Source organism: Neophocaena asiaeorientalis, unplaced genomic scaffold (assembly GCF_003031525.2).
Source record: "Neophocaena asiaeorientalis asiaeorientalis breed wild unplaced genomic scaffold, Neophocaena_asiaeorientalis_V1.1 scaffold40, whole genome shotgun sequence".
NCBI classification, from domain to species: Eukaryota; Metazoa; Chordata; class Mammalia; order Artiodactyla; family Phocoenidae; genus Neophocaena; species Neophocaena asiaeorientalis.
Genome location: NW_020185335.1, coordinates 1809624 through 1829397, shown reverse-complemented (window position 1 = coordinate 1829397; position 19774 = coordinate 1809624). Strand labels below are relative to the sequence as shown.

General features: G+C 43.0%; 1 protein-coding gene across 2 annotated transcripts in view; it reads left to right on the top strand.

The window, feature by feature from the left end:
* The first annotated feature begins 19122 nt into the window (after positions 1-19122).
* The window catches only part of MARVELD3 (MARVEL domain containing 3), a 13720-nt gene continuing 13068 nt past the window's right edge, over positions 19123-19774 (top strand). Inside the window, exon 1 of one of the 2 annotated variants that reach the window (XM_024735668.1) lies at positions 19123-19540. In XM_024735668.1, the coding sequence (XP_024591436.1) occupies positions 19152-19540 (389 nt within the window). In that variant the 5' untranslated portion in view covers positions 19123-19151. The remainder of the gene's footprint in view (positions 19541-19774) is intronic. The other variant, XM_024735667.1, reaches the window with a different exon arrangement.

Below are 19774 nucleotides of genomic sequence, written 5' to 3'. Positions count from 1 at the left end.
TAATTTTTTTTTCTTTTAATTTTTGGTTGCGTTGGGTCTTTGTTGCTGGGCACAGGCTTTCTCTAGTTGCGGTGAGTGGGCTTCTCATTGCAGTGGCTTCTTTTGTTGTGGAGCGTGGGCTTCAGTAGTTGTGGCACATGGGCTCAGTAGTTGTGGCTCGCGGGCTCTAGAGCTCAGGCTCAGTAGTTGTGGCACACAGGCTTGGTTGCTCTGAGGCATGTGGGATCTTCCCAGACCAGGGATCAAACCCGTGTCCTCTGCACTGGCAGGCAGATTCTTAACCACTGCACCACCATGGAAGTCCCAGAATTTTCAGTATGATACTGAAAAGCAGTGGTGAGAGGGAAAATCCTTGCCTTGGTTCTAATCTGTAGGAGTACAGAAAAGTAGTGGTAAGAAGGGACTTAGTGGGAATGCTTCAAGTTTCTCACTATTAAGTATGATATGAGCTGTAATTTTTTAATACATATGCTCTAAGTTGAGGAAGTTCCCCTCTAGCCTAGTTTACTGAGAGTTTTTACCATAAATGGGTGTTGCAGTTTCTCAAATGCTTTTTCTACATCTATGGATATGATCACGTGGTTTTTCTTCTTTAGCCTATTGATGTGATGGATTACATTAATTGATTTTCCAAATGTCGAACCAGCCTTGCATACCTGAGATAAATCCCACTTGGTCATGGTTTATAATTCTTTTTATATAATTGTTGGGTTCAATTTGCTAATATTTTGTTGAGGATTTTTACATCTGTGTCCATGAAAGATATTGGTCTGTAGTTTTCTTGTAATCTCTTTATTGGAGTTTGGTATTAGAGTAATGTTCGTCTCATAGAATGAGTGAGGAAGTATTCCCTCTGCTTCCACCTTCTGAAAACAGTTGGAGAGACTCGATACAATTTTCTTCCATAAATGTTTTGTAGAATTCACCATTGAACCCATCTGGGCCTGGCACTTTCTGTTTTGGAAGGTTATAAATTGTTGAGTCCATTTCTTTAGTAGATAGAGCCCCATTCAGATTGTCTATCTTCTTCTTGGCAGATTGCGTCCTTCAAGGAATTGCTCTATTTCACCTAGGTTATCAAATTTTTGGGTACAGAGTTGTTCATAGTATACCTTTATTGTCCTTTTAATGTCATGGAATCTGTAGTGATATTGACATGAGTCATATTAGATTACAGGCCCACTTTACTTCAGTAACTTAACAAATTACATCTGTAATGACCCTATTCCAAATAAAGTCACATTCTGTGGAACTGGGGGTTAGGGTTTCAGTGTATTACATTTGAGGTGATATCATTCAACCCATAACAGGGAGCAATCAGCAGTGTTGGTGTGACAAGATGGAAAGATAGCACAGAATTTGGGTTCCAGTCTTAGTCTGTCAACACTGTGCTGCTGACCTTGAGCAAACTGGGCCTGTCTCCTCACCTGCAAAAGAAGGGAGTTCCTACAGAAGGTATCAGAGTTTCTGTGCTAGTCCTGTTCTCAAAATAGCACTGCTGTGAGAAGACTTAAAACATAAAGCTTTAAGTTAGATTTTGGATTTTAAGAAAAGCATCAACTCAAAAGTGAGGCCTTTTGAGAGGACTGTGGTATGAAGAGGCCCAGCACAGAAGGTGCAGTGGTCTTGGGACTGATTTGTGAGAAGGGCTGCCCTCATGTATGCGTTGTCACAGGATCATTGCCTTCAGACTGTTATCATTCCCAACTTTTTTGGAGTTGCAACACCCAACATGTCATGGCTGTTTATCTGATTTTGTGACACTTCCCATCACCCTCCACCTCCTACAGCTTCCTTCTTCCCCTGAGCCCCAGCCCCAGCCCAGAGGAACTGCCAAACATGGACTTATTAGGTCTTGCAAATTTCATTATACCCTAAGATAATTCTACCCCTCTGTCAAGGATGTAAACAAAAGCAGATCACCAATGGGCACAGGAATGGCTGGAGGAAAGAATACTTGGGACCACCCTAATCAGCATTTTTAGGAAATTATGAATTATTATTATTTTTAAATACCACCTTACACTTTAAAAAAAGCACTTTAAAAACACTTTCACAATAGCAAGTATATAGGATTGGATGTCAAAGGAAATAACAGCAAACTCTCATTCAGCTCTATGTATCAGATAGTGTTATAAGTGCTTTAGATATGTTAATTCATTCAATCCTCACAACACCCCTATGATGTATCATTATCCTCATTTTGTAGATAAGGAAATTGAGGTATAACAACGTTAAGTTATTTTCTCAAGGTCACATGGGTAATAAATGGTGGAATCAGGCTTTGAACCCAGGCAATCTGGCTCCAGAGACCATACACTTAACCTTGTCACCATACTGCAAAATTTGAAGTTATGATTCCAACAATACTGAAACATGCAAAAAATATTTTTGTAGATGGAGCCTTAGTAAAATATGCAAAAGCAAAAGCAGTTTATAGTCAGGAGAGGGATTATGTTTTATGTGACATTACTTTTACAGTTAACATATGCACATGCTTTTATAGACTTTTTCTAGAAACAGAGACTGCTGTGAAAAAGCCTTCACAATCTGGGAAAATTCTTAAGGATACCATACACCAAACAATGAGTGATGAAAACCATTAGGATAGCCAGTCTCCAAGATGGCCCCAGTGATGCTTGCCTTCTGGTATCCAAGCCTTGGTATGGTCCTTCCACATTCAATAAGGGCAGACTTGTGTGACCAATAGAATACTGTGGAAGTTATAATGTATGACTTCCAAGGCAAAGGTCAAAAAAGGCAATGCAGCTTCCACCCTCATCTCTCGGATCTCTTGCTCTGGGAAAAGCCAGCCGCCCTGTCATGGTGACACTCAAGAAGCCCTATGGAGAGCCCCACTTGAAGAGGAACTGATGCCTCCTGACAGCAGCAGCAACTTGTCACCACCTGAGTAAATGACCTTTGGAGCAGATGGACTAAGGCCTTGTGGGAGACCCATGAGCCATCCAGCCCAGCCACTCCTGAATTTCTGACCCACAGTGTGGTAAACAGAATAATGGCCCCCCCAAAAATGTCCACATCCTACTCCCTGGAACCTGTGCATATGTCACCTTACATGGCAAAAGTGACTTTGGAGATATGATTAAAGATCTTAAAATAAGGAAACTATCCTGGATTATTTGGGTAGGCCCAGTCTTTTGGACTTGAACTCTAACCTGCCTGAGTTTAAAGCCATTGCAACCTTTGGAAATGGTGGATATTATGCGAGGGATACATCTTTTTTTTAAAAAAATATTTATTTATTTATTTTGGCTGCGCCAGGTCTTAGTTGCTGTACTTGGGAACTTAGTTGCAGCATGCGGGGTCTTTAGTTGCGTCATGCAGACTTCTTAGTTGTGGCATGCACATGGGATCTTGCTTCCCGACCAGAAATCGAACCCAGGCCCCCTGCATTAGAAGCGCAGAATCTTACCCACTGGACCACCAGTGAAGTCCCGGGGAGGGATAAATCTTAATTATGCCAGTGGATGGCTTACACCAAGAGGAGTCCCCCAGGCTCAAAGGACTGAGCTTGCCCTTGACAACTTCTCTTTCCTCTAGAGAAATGGGTATTTGTGGATGAGGTGTAGAAAAATTATTCAACACGTGGATGTAAGGGGGAAAATAACTGTACGTCTTCAATGTCACACAGAGCACTAACAGGCTGGCCCAAAACTATTGATTCTCTACGGTAGTGCACCTTTGTTTGATTTATCACTTGCTCTTGATTCAGGCTCAGGCTCTGTAAAGTTGGATGCTCTTTTAGATTTGCCAATTATAAGTGCTTTCTAAAAAAAAATTTTTTTAATTGAAGTATAGTCAGTTTATAATGTCGTGTTAGTTTCAAGTGTACAGTTGCGTCAGGTCTTAATTGCAGCACACAGGATCTTTTGTTGGAGCGTGCCTGCACTTTGTTGTAGCGCATGGGGTTCTCTCTAGTTGTGGTGTATGGGGGTCTCTCTAGTTGTGGCACACAGGCTCCAGAGCACGTGGGCTCTGTAGCCGTGGTACGTGGGCTTAGCTGCCCTGCGGCATGTGGGATCTTAGTTCCACGACCAGGGATCGAACCCGTGTTCCTCTGCATTGGAAGATGGATTCTTTACCACTGGACCACCAGGGAAGTCCCTACAATTATTTTTTGTAAAGTAAAGATGCAAATGATTTCTTATCTAGTAGGAAGAATAACTTCAAAATTTATAACTTATTACCATGTGTGTTGGGTGACCAACAGTTGCCATTTGCCCAGGATTGAGAAGTTTCCTAGGATGTGGGACTTCAAGTGCTAAAACTAGGACCATCCTGGGCAAACAGGGGCAGTTGTTTACTCTACCTGCATGACTTAGGCAGTTTGGGAACTGACTTGGCCATCTTCTTTCAACATTCTGTCTTGCATTGGCCAGAATTGCTTTGGTCTCTCCCATATGCCTCTGAACCAGTTTTCTCATCTTCCTGTTCTATCGTTAATGAGCTAAATAAATCTTTGACAAATATAAAGACTCACTTCATATTGGTATAAGACATGTTTTTAATGGTTTCAAATGAGTATTTTCAACTCAACAATGAGAAAAAGACAGTCTCTTCAGCAAGTGGTGTCAGGGAAGTCAGACAGCCGCACGTAAATCGATGAAGTTAGAACACACCCTCTCACCATACACAAAAATAAACGGAAAATGGCTTAAAGACTTAAACATAAGACATGACACCATAAAACTCGTAGAAGAGATCATAGGCAAAACATTCTCTGATATAAATTGTAGCAATGCTTTCTTAGGTCAGTCTCCCAAGGCAATAGAAATAAAAACAAAAATAAACAAATGGGACCTAATCAAACTGACAAGATTTTATATAGCAAAGGAAACCATAAAAAAAAAAGACAACCTACAAAATGGAAAAAAATATTTGCGAATGATGAGATTCACAAGGGATTAATTTCCAAGATATAAAAACAGCTCACACAACCCAACAGCAAAAAAACAAACAATCCAATCAGAGGGAGACCTTCAAGATGGCAGAAGAGTAAGACGTGGCGATCACCTTCCTCCCCATAAATACATCAAAAATACATGTACATGTGGAACAACTCCTACAGAACACCTACTGAATGCTGGCAGAAGACCTCAGACTTCCAAAAAGGCAAGAAACTCCCCACGTTCCTGGGTAGGGCAAAAGAAAAAAGAAAAAACAGAGACAAAAGACGAGGGATGGGACCTGAACCTCTGGGAGGGAGCTGTGAAGGAGGAAAAGTTTCCACACACTAGGAAGGCCCTTCACTGGTGAAGATGGTGGGTGGGTGGGGAGGGAAGCTTCGGAGCCACGGAGGAGAGCACAGCAACAGGGGTGCAGAGGGCAAAGCGGAGAGATTTCCACGTAGAGGATCGGTGCTGACCAGCATTCACCAGCCTGAGAGGCTTGTCTGCTCACCCACCAGTGCGGGTTGGGGCTGGGAGCTGAGGCTTGGGCTTTGGAGATCAGACCCCAGGGAGAGGACTGGGGTTGGCTGCGTGAACACAGCCTGAAGGGGGCTAGTGCGCCACAGCTAGCTGGGAGGGAGTCCAGAAAAAAGTCTGGACCTGCCTAAGAGGCAAGAGACCATTGTTTCGGGGTGCGCAAGAAGAGGGGATTCAGAACACTACCTAAACAAACTCCAGAGAAGGGTGTGAGCCTATCAGCGTGGACACCAGAGATGGGCATGAAACGCTAAGGCTGCTGCTGCAGCCACCAAGAAGCTTGTGTGCAAGCACAGGTCAGTATCCACACCTCCCCTCCCTGAAGCCTGTGCAGCCTGCCACTGCCAGGGTCCCGTGATCCAGGGACAACTTCCCCAGGAGAACACATGGTGCCTCTCAGGTTGTTGAACGTCACACCAGCCTCTGCCACTGCAGGCTCACCCTGCATTCTGTACCCCTCCCTCCCCCTGGCCTGAGTGAACCAGAGCCTCCTAATCCGCTGCTCCTTTAACCCACTCCTGTCTGAGTGAAGAACAGACACCAGAGGGCGACCTACATGCAGAGGCGGGGCCAAATCCAAAGCTGAACCCCAGGAGCTTGCAAAGAAGGAAGAGAAAGGGAAACCTCTCCCAGCAGCCTCAGGAGCAGCGGATTAAATCTCTACAATCAACGTGATGTACCCTGCATCTGTGGAATACCTGAATAGACGATGAATCATCCCAAAATTGAGGCGGTAGACTTTGGGAGCAACTGTAGGCTTGGGGTTTGCTGTATGCAACTGACTAGTTTCTGATTTTTATGTCTATCTTAGTATAGTTTTTAGCACTTCTTATCATTGATGGATTTGTTTATTGGTTTTGTTGCTCTCTTCTTTTTTTTATTACTTTTTTTTACATTCCTGAATATTCTAATGAATTCTAACAAGGTAAATTTTCATTACTCAGTTTCAGTACTATTTTTACCAGTAAAATGGGGAAAATGCAGTTAAATATTTAGTGATAGTTATAACCATCATATAGTTATATCACACAAAATAGACTTCAAGGGACTTTCCTGGAGGTCCAGTGGTTAAGACTTCGCTTTCCAGTGCAAGGGGTGCAGGTTCAATCCCTGGTCGGGGAGCTAAGATCCCATATGCCTCGTGGCCAAGACATAAAACAGAAGCAATATTGTCACAAATTCAATAAGGACTTTAAAAATGGACCACATTAAAAAAAATCTTTAAAAGAAAAAAACAGACTTCAAAATAACACTGTTACAAGAGACGAAGAAGGACACTACATAATGATCAAGGGATCAATCCAAGAAGAAGATATAACAATTGTAAATATTTATGCACCCAATATAGGAGCACCTCAATACATAAGACAAATGATAACAACCATAAAAGGGGAAATCGACAGTAACACAATCATAGTAGGGGACTGTAACACCCCACTTTCACCAATGGACAGATCATCCAAAATGAAAATAAATATGGAAACACAAGCTTTAAATGACACATTAAACAAGATGGACTTAATTGATATTTATAGGACATTCCATCCAAAAACAGCAGATTACACTTTCTTCTCAAGTGCCATGAACATTCTTCAGGATAGATCATATCTTGGGTCACAAATCAAGCCATGGTAAATTTAAGAAAATTGAAATCATATCTTTTGAAAGATATGATTGAAAAGTATCTTTTCTGACCACAACGCTATGAGACTAGATATCAATTACAGGAAAAAAACTGTAAAAAATACAAACACATGGAGGCTAAACAATACGCTACTAAATAACCAAGAGATCACTGAAGAAATCAAAGAGGATATAAAAAGATACCTAGAAACAAATGTCAATGAAAACACGACGACCCAAAACCTACGGGATGCAGCAAAAGCAGCTCTAAGAGCGAAGTTTATAGCAATACAATCCTACCTCAAGAAACAAGAAAAATCTCAAATAAACAACCTAAGTTTACATCTGAAGCAATTAGAGAAAGAAGAAGAACAACAAGAAAAAACCCCAAACTTAGCAGAAGGAAGGAAATCATAAAGATCAGATCAGAAATAAATGAAAAAGAAACGAAGGAAACGATTGCAAAGATCAATAAAACTAAAAGGTGGTTCTTTGAGAAGATAAACAAAATTGATAAACCGTTAGACAGACTCACCAAGAAAACAAGGGAGAAGACTCAAATCAACAGAATTAGAGATGAAAAAGGAGAAGTAACAACTGACACTGCAGAAATACAAAGGATCATGAGAGATTATTACAAGCAACTACATGCCAATAAAATGGACAACCTGGAAGAAATGGACAAATGCTTAGAAAAGCACAACCTTCCAAGACTGAACCAGGAAGAAATAGAAAATTTAAACAGGGCAATCACAAGCACTGAAATTGAAACTGTGATGAAAAATCTTCCAACAAACAAAAGCCCAGGACCAGATGACTTCACAGGCAAATTCTATCAAACATATAGAGAAGAACTAAATCTTATCCTTCCCAAATTCTTCCAAAATATATCAGAGAGGGAGGAACACTCCCAAACTCATTCTACGAGGCCACCATCACCCTAATACCAAAACCAGACAAAGATGTCACAAAGAAAGAAAACTATAGACCAATATCACTGATGAACATAGATGCAAAAATCCTCAATAAAATAGTAGAAAACAGAATCCAACAGCACATTAAAAGGATCATACACCATGATTAAGTGGAAGTGGAGTTTATTCCAGGAATACAAGGATTCTTCAGTATACACAAATCAATCAATGTGATAAACCATATTAACAAATTGAAGGATAAAAACCATATGATATCTCAATAGGTGCAGAAAAAGCTTCTGACAAAATTCAACACCCATTTATGATAAAAAAAAAAACCCTCCTGAAAGTAGGCATAGAGGGAACTGACCTCAACATAATAAAGGCCATATATGACAAACCCACAGCCAACATGGTTCTCAATGGTGAAAAACTGAAACCATTTCTACTAAGATCAGGAACAAGACAAGGTTGCCCACTCTCACCACTATTATTCAACAGAGTTGTGGAATTTTTAGCCACAGCAATCAGAGAAGAAAAAGAAATAAAAGGAATACAAATTAGAAAAGAAGAAGTAAAACTGTCACTGATTGCAGATGACATGATACTATACATAGAGAATCCTAAAGACACTACCAGAAAACTACTAGAGCTTATCAATGAATTTGGTAAAGTAGCAGGATACAAAATTAATGCACAGAAATCTCTCTTTTTTTGGGGGTGGGGTACGCGGTCCTCTCACTGTTGTGGCCTCTCCCGTTGCGGAACACAGCCTCCGGACACACAGGCTCAGCGGCCATGGCTCACGGGCCCAGCCACTCTGCGGCATGTGGGATCTTCCCGGACCAGGGCATGAACCGTGTCCCTTGCATCGGCAGGCAGACTCTCAACCACTGCGCCACCAGGGAAGCCCAGAAATCTCTTGCATACACTAATGATGAAAAACCTGAAAGAGGAAATTAAGGAAACACTCCCACTTACCACTGCAACAAAAAGAATAAAATACCTAGGAATAAACCTGCCTACGGAGGCAAAAGACCTGTATGCAGAAAACTATAAGACACTGATGAAAGAAATTAAAGATGATAGAAACAGATGGAGAGATATACCATGTTCTTGGATTGGAAGAATCAACATTGTGAAAATGACTATACTACCCAAAGCAATCTACAGATTCAATGCAATCCCTATCAAACTATCAATGGCATTTTTCACAGAACTAGAACAAAAAACTGCACAATTTGTATGGAAACACAAAAGACCCCGAATAGCCAAAGCAATCTTGAGAGAGAAGAACAGAGCTGGAAGAATAAGGCTCCCTGACTTCAGTCTATATTACAAAGCTACAGTTATCAAGGCAGTATGGTACTGGCACAAAAACAGAAATATAGATCAATGGAACAGGATAGAAAGCCCAGAGATAAACCCATGCACATATGGTCACCATATCTTTGATAAAGGAGGCAAGAATACACAGTGGAGAAAATACAGCCTCTTCAATAAATGCTGCTGTGAAAAGTGGACAGCTACATGTAAATCTAACACATATATATGGAATCTAAAAAAAAAAAAAAATTGGTCATGAAGAACCTAGGGGTAAGATGGGAATAAAGATGCACACCTACTAGAGAATGGACTTGAGGATACGGGGAGGAGGAAGGGTAAGCTGGGACAAAGTGAGAGAGTATAGACATATATATACTACCAAACGTATAGACATATATATACTACCAAACGTAAAATAGATAGCTAGTGGGAAACAGCCGCATAGCACAGGGAGATCAGCTCGGTGCTTTGTGACCACCTAGAGGGGTTGGATAGGGAGGATGGGAGGGAGACACAAGAGGGAGGGGATATGGGGATACATGTATACATATAGCTGATTCCCTTCGTTATAAAGTAGAAACTAACACACCATTGTAAAGCAATTATACTCCATTAAAGATGTTAAAAAATTTTACAAACATATGAGAAAAAAAAAAACCCAATCGAAAACTGGACATAGACCTAAATAGATATTTTTCCAAAGAGGAAATACTTATGGCCAATAAGCATATAAAAAGCTGCTCAACATCACTAATTATTAGAGAAATGGAAATCGAAACTACAGTGAGGTACCACCTCACACCGTCAGAATGGCCATCCTCAAAATCTCTACAGGGGCTTCCCTGGTGGTGCAGTGGTTGAGAGTCCGCCAGCCGATGCAGAGGACACGGGTTTGTGCCCCGGTCAGGGAGGATCCTGCATGCTGCGGAGCGGCTGGGCCCGTGGGCCATGGCTGCTGGGCCTGCGCGTTCGGAGACTGTGCTCCGCGGCGGGAGAGGCCACAGCAGTGAGAGGCTTGCGTACCGCAAAAAAAAAAAAAAAAAAAAAAAAAAACTATAAAAAAAAAAAAATCTCTACAAATAACAAATTCTGGAGAGGTTGTGGAGAGTAGTGAACCCTCCTACACTGCTGGTGGGAATGTAAATTGGTACAGCCAGTATGGAAAACAGTATGGAAGCTCCTCAGAAAATTAAAAATAGAATTACCATATGATCCAGCAGTCTCACTCCTGGGCATATAGCTAGACAAAACTCTAATCCAAAAAGATACATGCACTCCTATGTGCATAGCAGCACTATTCACAATAGCCAAGACATGGAAACGACCTAAGTGTCCATCAACAGATGAATGGATAAAGAAGATGTGGCACATATATACAATGGAATACTACTGAGCCATATAAAAAGAACAAAATAATGCCATTTACAGCAACATGGATGCAATTAGAGATTGTCATATTGAGTGAAATAAGACAGAAAGAGAAAGACAAATACCATATAATATCACTTATATGTGGAATCTAAAATATGACACAAATGAACGTATCTACAAAACAGAAACAGACTCATGGACATAGAGAACAGACTTGTGGTTGCCAAGTGGGAAGGGGTTGGGTGAGGGATGGAGTGGGAGGTTGGGGTGAGCAGATGCAAGCTTTTATATATAGAATGGACAAACAACAAGGTCGTGCTGTATAGCACAGAGAACTATATTCAGTATCCTATGATAAACCATAATGGAAAAGAATATTAAAAAAAAGAAGGTATGTATATATGTATATATATATATATATATATATATATATAATGGAATCACTTTGCTGTACAGCAGAAATTAACACATTGTAAATCAACTATCCTTCAATTTAAAAAAATCAAAAAAAGATGAGTATTTTTGACAAGACAAGGGATTTCTCTGGTGAGGGGGCAAGTGGGGAGGTGCTGCTGGGAGAACAGGCCCTGAAGATCTGTACCAGAGATGCCGTTTCTATTTTTCATGCCTTTATTGATCCCCTTCCTCTTGAGCCTATAAATATAATTCAGTCTCATCCTTCCCGAAAAATAGCCTCCCTTCCTTCTGGCCGTGGCCTGTCTCCTACTCTTCTCATCCAAGAGTGCAATCTGGTTCCTTGTTAGCAACTTCATGATCTAGCCAAACTCACTGACACCGTCCAAATACGATGGACACTTTCCAATATTGAAATCACTTAACTTCTCTATGATAAAAAATGTTTATAGCTACCAATATCTGACTTTCATTGAGCACTTGACATTCTTTGAGTATTTGTCTTCCATTGAGTATTTAACATTCAGTGACCATCCTCTCGGCCACTTGGAACTACTTACTGATCGGTTGCCCCTTCTTTTTTATAAACAATATACTTCCTTAATATTGCCTAAATCCACTTCCTCTCCATCCCCAATGCCAAGGCCTTGGCTTGAACCAGCTTTCCCTCCCAAACATCCTGGAAGGTTATTTCTATAACAAATTTGACTGAGGTACTTTCCTGATAAAAAGCCATCTCTCATGGTTCCACGCAGCCTGTAGTCACAAACCTAGCATGCACGCCAATATGCAAATATTTATTTATAAATTATATCCGTGTACCACCGTACTAATATATTGCTTATATTTACATATCATAAATCAGATATGGAAAAAGAAATTCCCAAAGAAATGGCATTTACAAATTAAATAGACGTTCTAATTTCTTTCCCTACACTGTAGTGGAGGTTGTATGCGCTTTGCTCAGAAACCACAGACCCACAGTGGCTAAGTCCAAATACATATGGCTGACTTTCAAGGATTCTCATGATCTGGCCCCTGCCTATCTCTTCTCTCTTCTCCCTCTGCTTCCTTTCCTCTCTTGCTCCTAATGCTTTGGTCCTATTGGAAGGATTTGAACTTAAAGCTCCCCAAGTCTGTCTGCTTTCTATTTGTTGCCCTCTTTGTTTAGAAGGCTGTCCCCTGCCTTGGCTCCCGAAGCCCCAAGCCCCTCTGTCTTATTTATTCCTAAAAGCTCTCATCCGGCACTCCTTCCTCTAGGAAGCTGTTTTTTGGTTACTTCTGCCTCACACCCCACCTACACCCCATGCACATCTTTTCTTTTGCAGTAAAACACAGTGTTTACTTCTCTGCCTCTTTCATTAAGCTGTGAGCTCTGTAACAAACTGTCTAGCTCACTTAGGAGTCCAGAGTGACTGATAAACAATAACAATGACAATAATAACAGCTAATACTTATTTTTTATTTTTTAATTTTTTTGCGGTACGCGGGCCTCTCCCGCTGTGGAGCAACAGGCTCCGGACGCGCAGGCTCAGCGGCCATGGCTCACGGGCCCAGCCGCTCCGCGGCATGTAGGATATTCCTGGACCGGGTCACGAACATGTGTCCCCTGCATTGGCAGGCGGACTCTCAACCACTGCGCCACCAGGGAAGCCCAACAGCTAATACTTCTATAGTGTTAATATATGCCAACTACTGAGTCAAGTTTGTTGTAGACATATTTGCTTTATTTAATCTTATGATATGGGTATAATTATCTCTATTGTGCAAATTAGGACACTTGGGCACAGAGAGGCTAAGTAATCTCCCGAGGTCATTTATGTAGTATGCAAAGTTCAGAAAGTACTGAACTAAACTGAACTGCATCCTTTCCATCCACCTGTGATGAAAGAAGTAGAGTCACCCAGGCCCAGGAGAGGGTGTATAGTGTGGGCTGCCCCAGCCTGAGCCTGCGCTGCCCCCTGCTGGCCAGCTCTGCCCTCTCTGCAGGCTTAACCAGCTCAGAAGTGCCCCCTGCCACCTGAGCTTGAGGGAGAGAGGGAGCCAGAAGGTCACGTGGAGAATATACAGGGATTTCCCCTGATCCACACACCTGAAGGCCATCTCCCTGACAGGGATGCTGAATGAAATCTCTCAGAGTTACAACTGGGAAAGTAAACTCTCTGCCACCAAATGCCATAGAATTTACCCCAAACCAATACAAATGTTTATTTTTTAAGGAAAAAATTAGGTAACTATTTGGATTATTCTTACATTAGGCTCTTCTTTAGGATAAAAAATTGAATGTTAACTTATATTAACAGATTGGTTCGCATATGGGTTGCCCCATGGAATGAGTGAAAAATGCAGATGCCCAGGCTCCACCTCAAGCCTGGTAAGCCAGAAGCACCAGTGCTTTACTATTTCTCCTCATGTCACATTTTTCCAAACCCCCAAATCTCTAAGACCATTTAACATCCCACTTTTCCAGTTTAAGCAAAGGCAATGCCTTTCTGTTTGTGCTTCAGTAGAAAAGGATGCTAGTTTTTCAACTCTGTAAATTGCAGGTAATTGATAAGTGATGAAAAGAAAATTCTTGCCTGTAGATACACAAATTCTACCCTGTCTGATAGAGGTTCAATTGATTTTCCTTTCCCTCTTTGGAAGAAATCAGTTTTGCCTCCTTTGTACATTGATTTCCTTATTCCTGATTTATGATGAGTCTATCTTTAGGTTTTCTCTGAACCTGCTGTAACATTTGCCTGATTCCCTCACTGATTATTGAGTTAAATAAAATCTTTAGCATGTGTTCATTTTATATCTGAATGACAGTTGTCATTTTACCTTTTTTTGGAAAATTATCTTTAATACACAAATGGCAAGTATTTTCCTTTTCCCTCCTCTTCATTCATCTGCTACTTGTGCTCTTTGCTTCAGTTGAAAACTCAAAGGGTTTCCTCAGAAAAGAGCCGCTGCTCTTATAACCTTCTACCATCTGCATAACGTCTAACCAAGCATTCCTGGAATAATAGTGGAATGACCAAAAGATGTTACATTTTTCAGGGCAAAAGTGAGGTCAGGGCATTGGTTCCTAACCTCCTACAAAAACTAAAATAAAAGGACATAAACTTTAAATTAAATAAAAACACCATATTTTCATTGGTCTCTAACTCTGAAATATCTTATTTACTTATTTCCTCCTTACCTGTGTTGTTGATGGATTTATTAAAAATTACACACATTAGGATTGTTTTACTTTTAATGCATTTTATGCCATCTTGTACCTTATTCAAGATGTTACGGAAAATATAAGGTCCCTGTCATCTTCCTGAGTACACAGATTCATCTAAGAACTAATGTTATTCACTCAACAATTACTTATTAAGCAGCAACTGTGTGCCATGTATAATGGCAAAGACATCGTCCCAGGGGGCTGATAGACTAGAGAGAGGAAGAGACAACACAAACAAATGTATAATTTCAAAGTTTGAGACCCACAGATGAAATGCATGTTTTCCATTCTTCCCCTCACTCTCACAGCTTTATGCCCAAATTTTTAGTTGGGTACCTTTGCAGTTACCTATGGTCATGTGACTATCTTCTGGCCAACAAGATGTGAGCAGAAGTGATGTCTCCAACTTGTTGGTCTCACTCTTAAAGAAATGAGGAGAGCCCTTACCAATCCCTAATTTTCTTCCCTTCCTATGGGCTGAAATGTCAACACAGTGTTGACATTTTGGACTTTGTAGATGAGGGCAGCATCTGAAGAGTGACAGAACAACAACATAGAAGGAGCCTGGACTTCCAAGAACTTCAGAGAGCGGAGCCACCAAATGGGCTTGGACTTTTCCAAGAGAGAAATAACTTTCTATTGTGCTTAAGATACTGTTGTGTTGGGTCACTGGCTCATCCAGCCCATCTTATAACCTAACTCTGACAAGCCTCAAAGGAACAGGGGATACTCTGAATATGGAAGTTAACAGAACATTCCTATGTGGGGCTCAGGAGCGAGCATTCTCCAAATGAGGGAGCATCAAGGGAAGTGAGATCTTCAGGGAAGAGGCAGGTCAGGCCATGAGGCACAAGATGAAACCACAAAGACTGATGAGCATATCAGCATGTTTCTCCTGGCGTCAAAAGCATGTCAGAGGCAGCTTGAAGTGACTCCCACTGGCCAAATTTAGGAAATTTTAAGTATCAAAAAAATTAATAGATTATAACACATTATTAGGGAAAAATTAATATCTATCAAGTTAATATAATAGTCTGACTCCGTTTTCGACATCTGACTGCTGACATCTTTCAAGCCCCATCACTCCCCTTCCCCTTCTGTCCCACGTCTGCGCAAGCTGATAAGAAAGCCCAGGTACGCCCTTGACAATGGCAGGAAGTTCACACCATGCAAGTTCTAGCCCACACATAAGAACCTTCACCCCAGTCCTATTCCCAAATTACAATAAAACCCCAAAGCTAGTCACCTCTTCCTGCTTTCTCAAGCCATTTTCAAACCAACCTGGGAAACTGTTCTGCTCTCACCAGAAAGCCTCATTATGTGAGCAACAAACATACCCCATTGGTGCATTTTTGACATCATCAGTCTTGACATTGGAACCAAATTGGGGGTCGGGTGTACAAACTGCTTCTGCAGGATGATCACAAAAGATGGAAGGGAAAGTTCTTCATTATAGAAGAATGCCAATAAATCAATAAATATAGAAAGATTGATAGAGTTAGAAACTACACCTCTGCAACCACCATTGTAATAATTCATTCAGGCAAGAAAGGTTAAGAAGGAACATACAGTCTCAAAGTTATTAACTACAAATGGGAGGGGTTTCCTTTAAAATGGAGAAGCTGATGGACACCACCTTATCCAAGTGATCAAATGTAACATCACCAATAATGGGACAAACTGACATCTGTGCCTCCTGATAGAACATACAAAGAAGGATATAACATCACCTATTTTAATATTCCTGCCAAAAGTATTAAACTAGAATTTAATCATAAGGAAATGATCAGACAAATTCAAATTGAGTAAGTAAGTATTCAGTGGGGAGAGTCATGTGTCTGGAACTTACACTCCAATGTTTCATCAAAAAAAGTTTATATCACTTTGTTATAAAGCAGAAACTAACACACCATTGTAAAGCAATTATACCCCAATAAAGATGTTAAAAAAAAAAAAAAAGAATAAAATAAACTTGGATTTGAAAAGAAAAAGTTTATAGCTATATAGAGAAAGATAGAACAAATGTGGCAAAATACAATGTTTATCAAGGTAAAGATACAAAATAAAGCAAATGAAACAAAAAGGTAAGCTGGTATAAGGGTTTGTTTACTCAAAAAGAAGGTTCCAGAGGCCCAGAGGGAAGGTCTGAGAGAGAAAGGACCATCCTGTGTCTGCTTGTTCACAGAACTCTTCTCTAGCCATAGTTGTTCTGGGTTCAGAACAGGGTTTTGTGCAAATAAATATTTGTAGAAGGTCCCAGGATTTGGCCCCACCTTCTCCACTCTGGGAAGAAAGCTGTTGGAGCTCACAGGAGTGCTTCTGTGGGATGGGGGTTGGTGTCTGAGCAGACAGGCCTGGTGACCCCACCCACCTGGGTTTCCTCCTATCTCACTCCTCACTTCTTAATCCTCTTGCTTTTTAGCTCTAAATGTTAGTTTTCCCTGGGCCTCTATCCTAACTCCGTCTCTCCTTAAAAGAATAACATAGCTGTTGAGGATATGACAAAAACTAGTTAGACCCTACTAGGCCCAAGATTGCAGAAGATTCAACTTCCAGTAGACCTTGAGCCTCATTATATGCTTATTATAATATGTTAGCATATGCTAAATGACACACTCACAGGTGCCATGACAGTCCTCAGACCAGCCATAAAAGGCCAAAAAGTGGGCAGCGGCCCAATTCCTGGAAATCCCCACCTCTTCCCCACAAATTGTTCAAATAATCCTCCCACTCGTTAGCCTATGAAATTACCCAGCCCATAAAAACTAACCGCCCCATATTTCAGGGCTGCTCTCTCCTTCTGAGATGGACTACATTCTGCCTATAGAATAAACCTGCTTTCACTTTACCATGGCTTGCTCTTGAATTCTTTCCGGCACTAAGCCAAGGATCCTTACTTGGTGGCCTGTCCCAGGAACTCGCCTGAGACCTGGGACATGACCATCCTCTCCCATTTTCCTGCAACATCTTTATACAAAGGATGAGGAAGAAGGTAATCTTCTCTCCCTCCCTACTTTTGCTTTGATTATAAATATGTAGCCCACTTAGTTCTCGAGGCAGAGCCCTCTTGCCTGCTCGCCTGTATCCTTCACAAGCATCCTATATTAACAAATCTACATCTTACCTACCGCTTTGCCTCTCGCTGAATTCCTCCTGTGCCGAGACATAAAGAACCTGAGCTTCATTAAGTCACGGGACGAAGTCGTGTGATTTCAACACATCCAAAACGGAACTCTCCAAGTTTCCCCAAACCTGGTTCTCTCCAGTCTTCTCATCTCAGTAAATGGTACCTCCATCCACCCATCCTTTAAGTTATTCCTCCAAACTTCAACCCAGATCTGTCCACTTCTCACCATCAACTCAGCCACCATCACCCCTCACCTGGATTTCTTCAGTAGCTTCCTAACTCATCTCTTGACTGTGCTCTCAGGCCCAAGTAGTCCATCTTCCTCACAGAAGCCAGAGTAATCTTTATTTTTTAAAAACGTAAATCAGAGCAAGCTACTCAGTGTTTCAAAACACTTCAATATTTCCCTGTTGCTCTTTGAAAATGAAGATTCTTCACCATGAAGACCCTACACCATCTCCTGCTCCACTTCTCAGCCTCATCTCATGCCCCCTCACTCTGCTCGCAGTGACATTCTCTTTTTTTTTCATTTAAAAACTTTTGGAGCATAGTTGATTGCAGTGACCTTCTTGTACAGCTCTCTGCGTAAGTCAGGGTTTCTCTCTTTCTGGAACATTCTCTCAGCTCTCCTCAAGGCTGCCTCCTTCTCTTCTAGGACTCAACTCAAATGTCCCCTTCCCAGATCTATATAAAGAAACCTGCTTCGTCAAAATTTAGACGTCAAATTGTCTTCTCTGTTTCTTGCCAGTTCTCCTTTTCCACACACAGTAGAATGGACGCACGGTACAAGGAGAGCTCATTGCTGGATCTCCCGCGCCTGCTAGGCTAGGGGCTCACACATATTCGTTGAAAGAATTCATTAATAGACGGCAATTTTGTATGCTTTTAAATATCCTTCCTTGGCAAAAGAAAAGGCTGCCAATTCTGTGTGGTTCATCATTTTTTAAAAAAACATTTATGAATCCAGGACTCTTGGATGAACTGGCCTCAAGTCCCCCAAACATAGTTGTTGTAAGGATAGCAGGAGAGGGAGGAAGAGACGGACAGTGGCTGGGGGGCCGGCTGGGTGGCTGTGGACGGATGGGTGAGAGAGCGGATGGGTGAACACTCTGGGGAAGCATACCCAAGGTGCTAAGTTGAGAGCACAGTTCCCTAGGCAGCCCATCTTTTTTTTTTTTTGCAGTATGCAGGCCTCTCACTGTTGTGGCCTCTCCCGTTGCGGAACACAGGCTCCGGACGCGCAGGCTCAGCGGCCATGGCTCACGGGCCTAGCAGCTCCGCGTCATGTGGGATCTTCCCGGACCGGGGCACGAACCCGTGTCCCCTGCATCGGCAGGCGGACTCTCAACCACTGCGCCACCAGGGAAGCCCAGGCAGCCCATCTTGAGGGGTCGCGAAGCGGATACTTCAGGGCCGACGGGGCACGGCGGGAGGGCGGGAGTCCCCTCCTCTGTGTGTGAAGCAGCAAGCCCCTCCAGGCTCGCACCCCATCCAGGCGCACGCGCGCCCAGACCCCGGGCCGCGCTCAGCAGCGTCCCCTGCCGGCGCGCGCGCTCAAGTGAACGCTCTCCTGGCCCGCAGCAGGGTTAGTGCGCGTGCGCGCAGGTGAGCTCCCGTCCCGCCCCGCCCTGCCCCGCCCCCGGGCTTGGCCACCTGCCGGGGAAACTTGTGGATTGTTGCCCTCGGGTCGCTCAGGGGCGGGGACACGGAACAGAGCCATGGAACAACAGACGTCGGGGAATCGCGAGTCCCGGGCCCGGCCGAGAGAGCGGGACCCAGACCGGCACCCCCGCCCGGACCGAGAACGCCACCCCGAGAGACAGCGGGACAGAGCCGGGGACCGGCGCAGGGAGAGAAACGGGGGCGGGCGGAGGGACGAGGACCGGGATAGGGGGAGGGACCGGGAACCCCGCCAGGACAGACACAGGGCCGGGGACCATCGTGGCGGTGAACAAAGAGTTTGGGAACAATCCCGCCAGAGTCGGACGCGGGACGGACCCCGGCGGCCGACCTGGGACGCGGCCCCGCCCCTCTGGCCCGCGCCTTGGGAAGCCGCGGAGCCACCGCCCCTGCGGAAGGAGGGCCTCGGACGCCGAGGACCAGAAAGGTGAGGTGGGGCAGCGAGGGCCCTCTACCTCGCCCCGGAGGAAGCCTGGGTCTGAGGCCATTCTGCGCGGTTCTGCTGTCCCGGCTACTTGTCCTGGGAAGCTGGTTTAAAGGAAGTGCCATTCTTCCCTTTTGAGCTCTTAGAGGTGACCTGGGAGGGAAGGAAGACCTTACAGTGCCCCACACACACACAAACACACTCCTTGACCTGAACCTGATGAACAACGCAGAGACC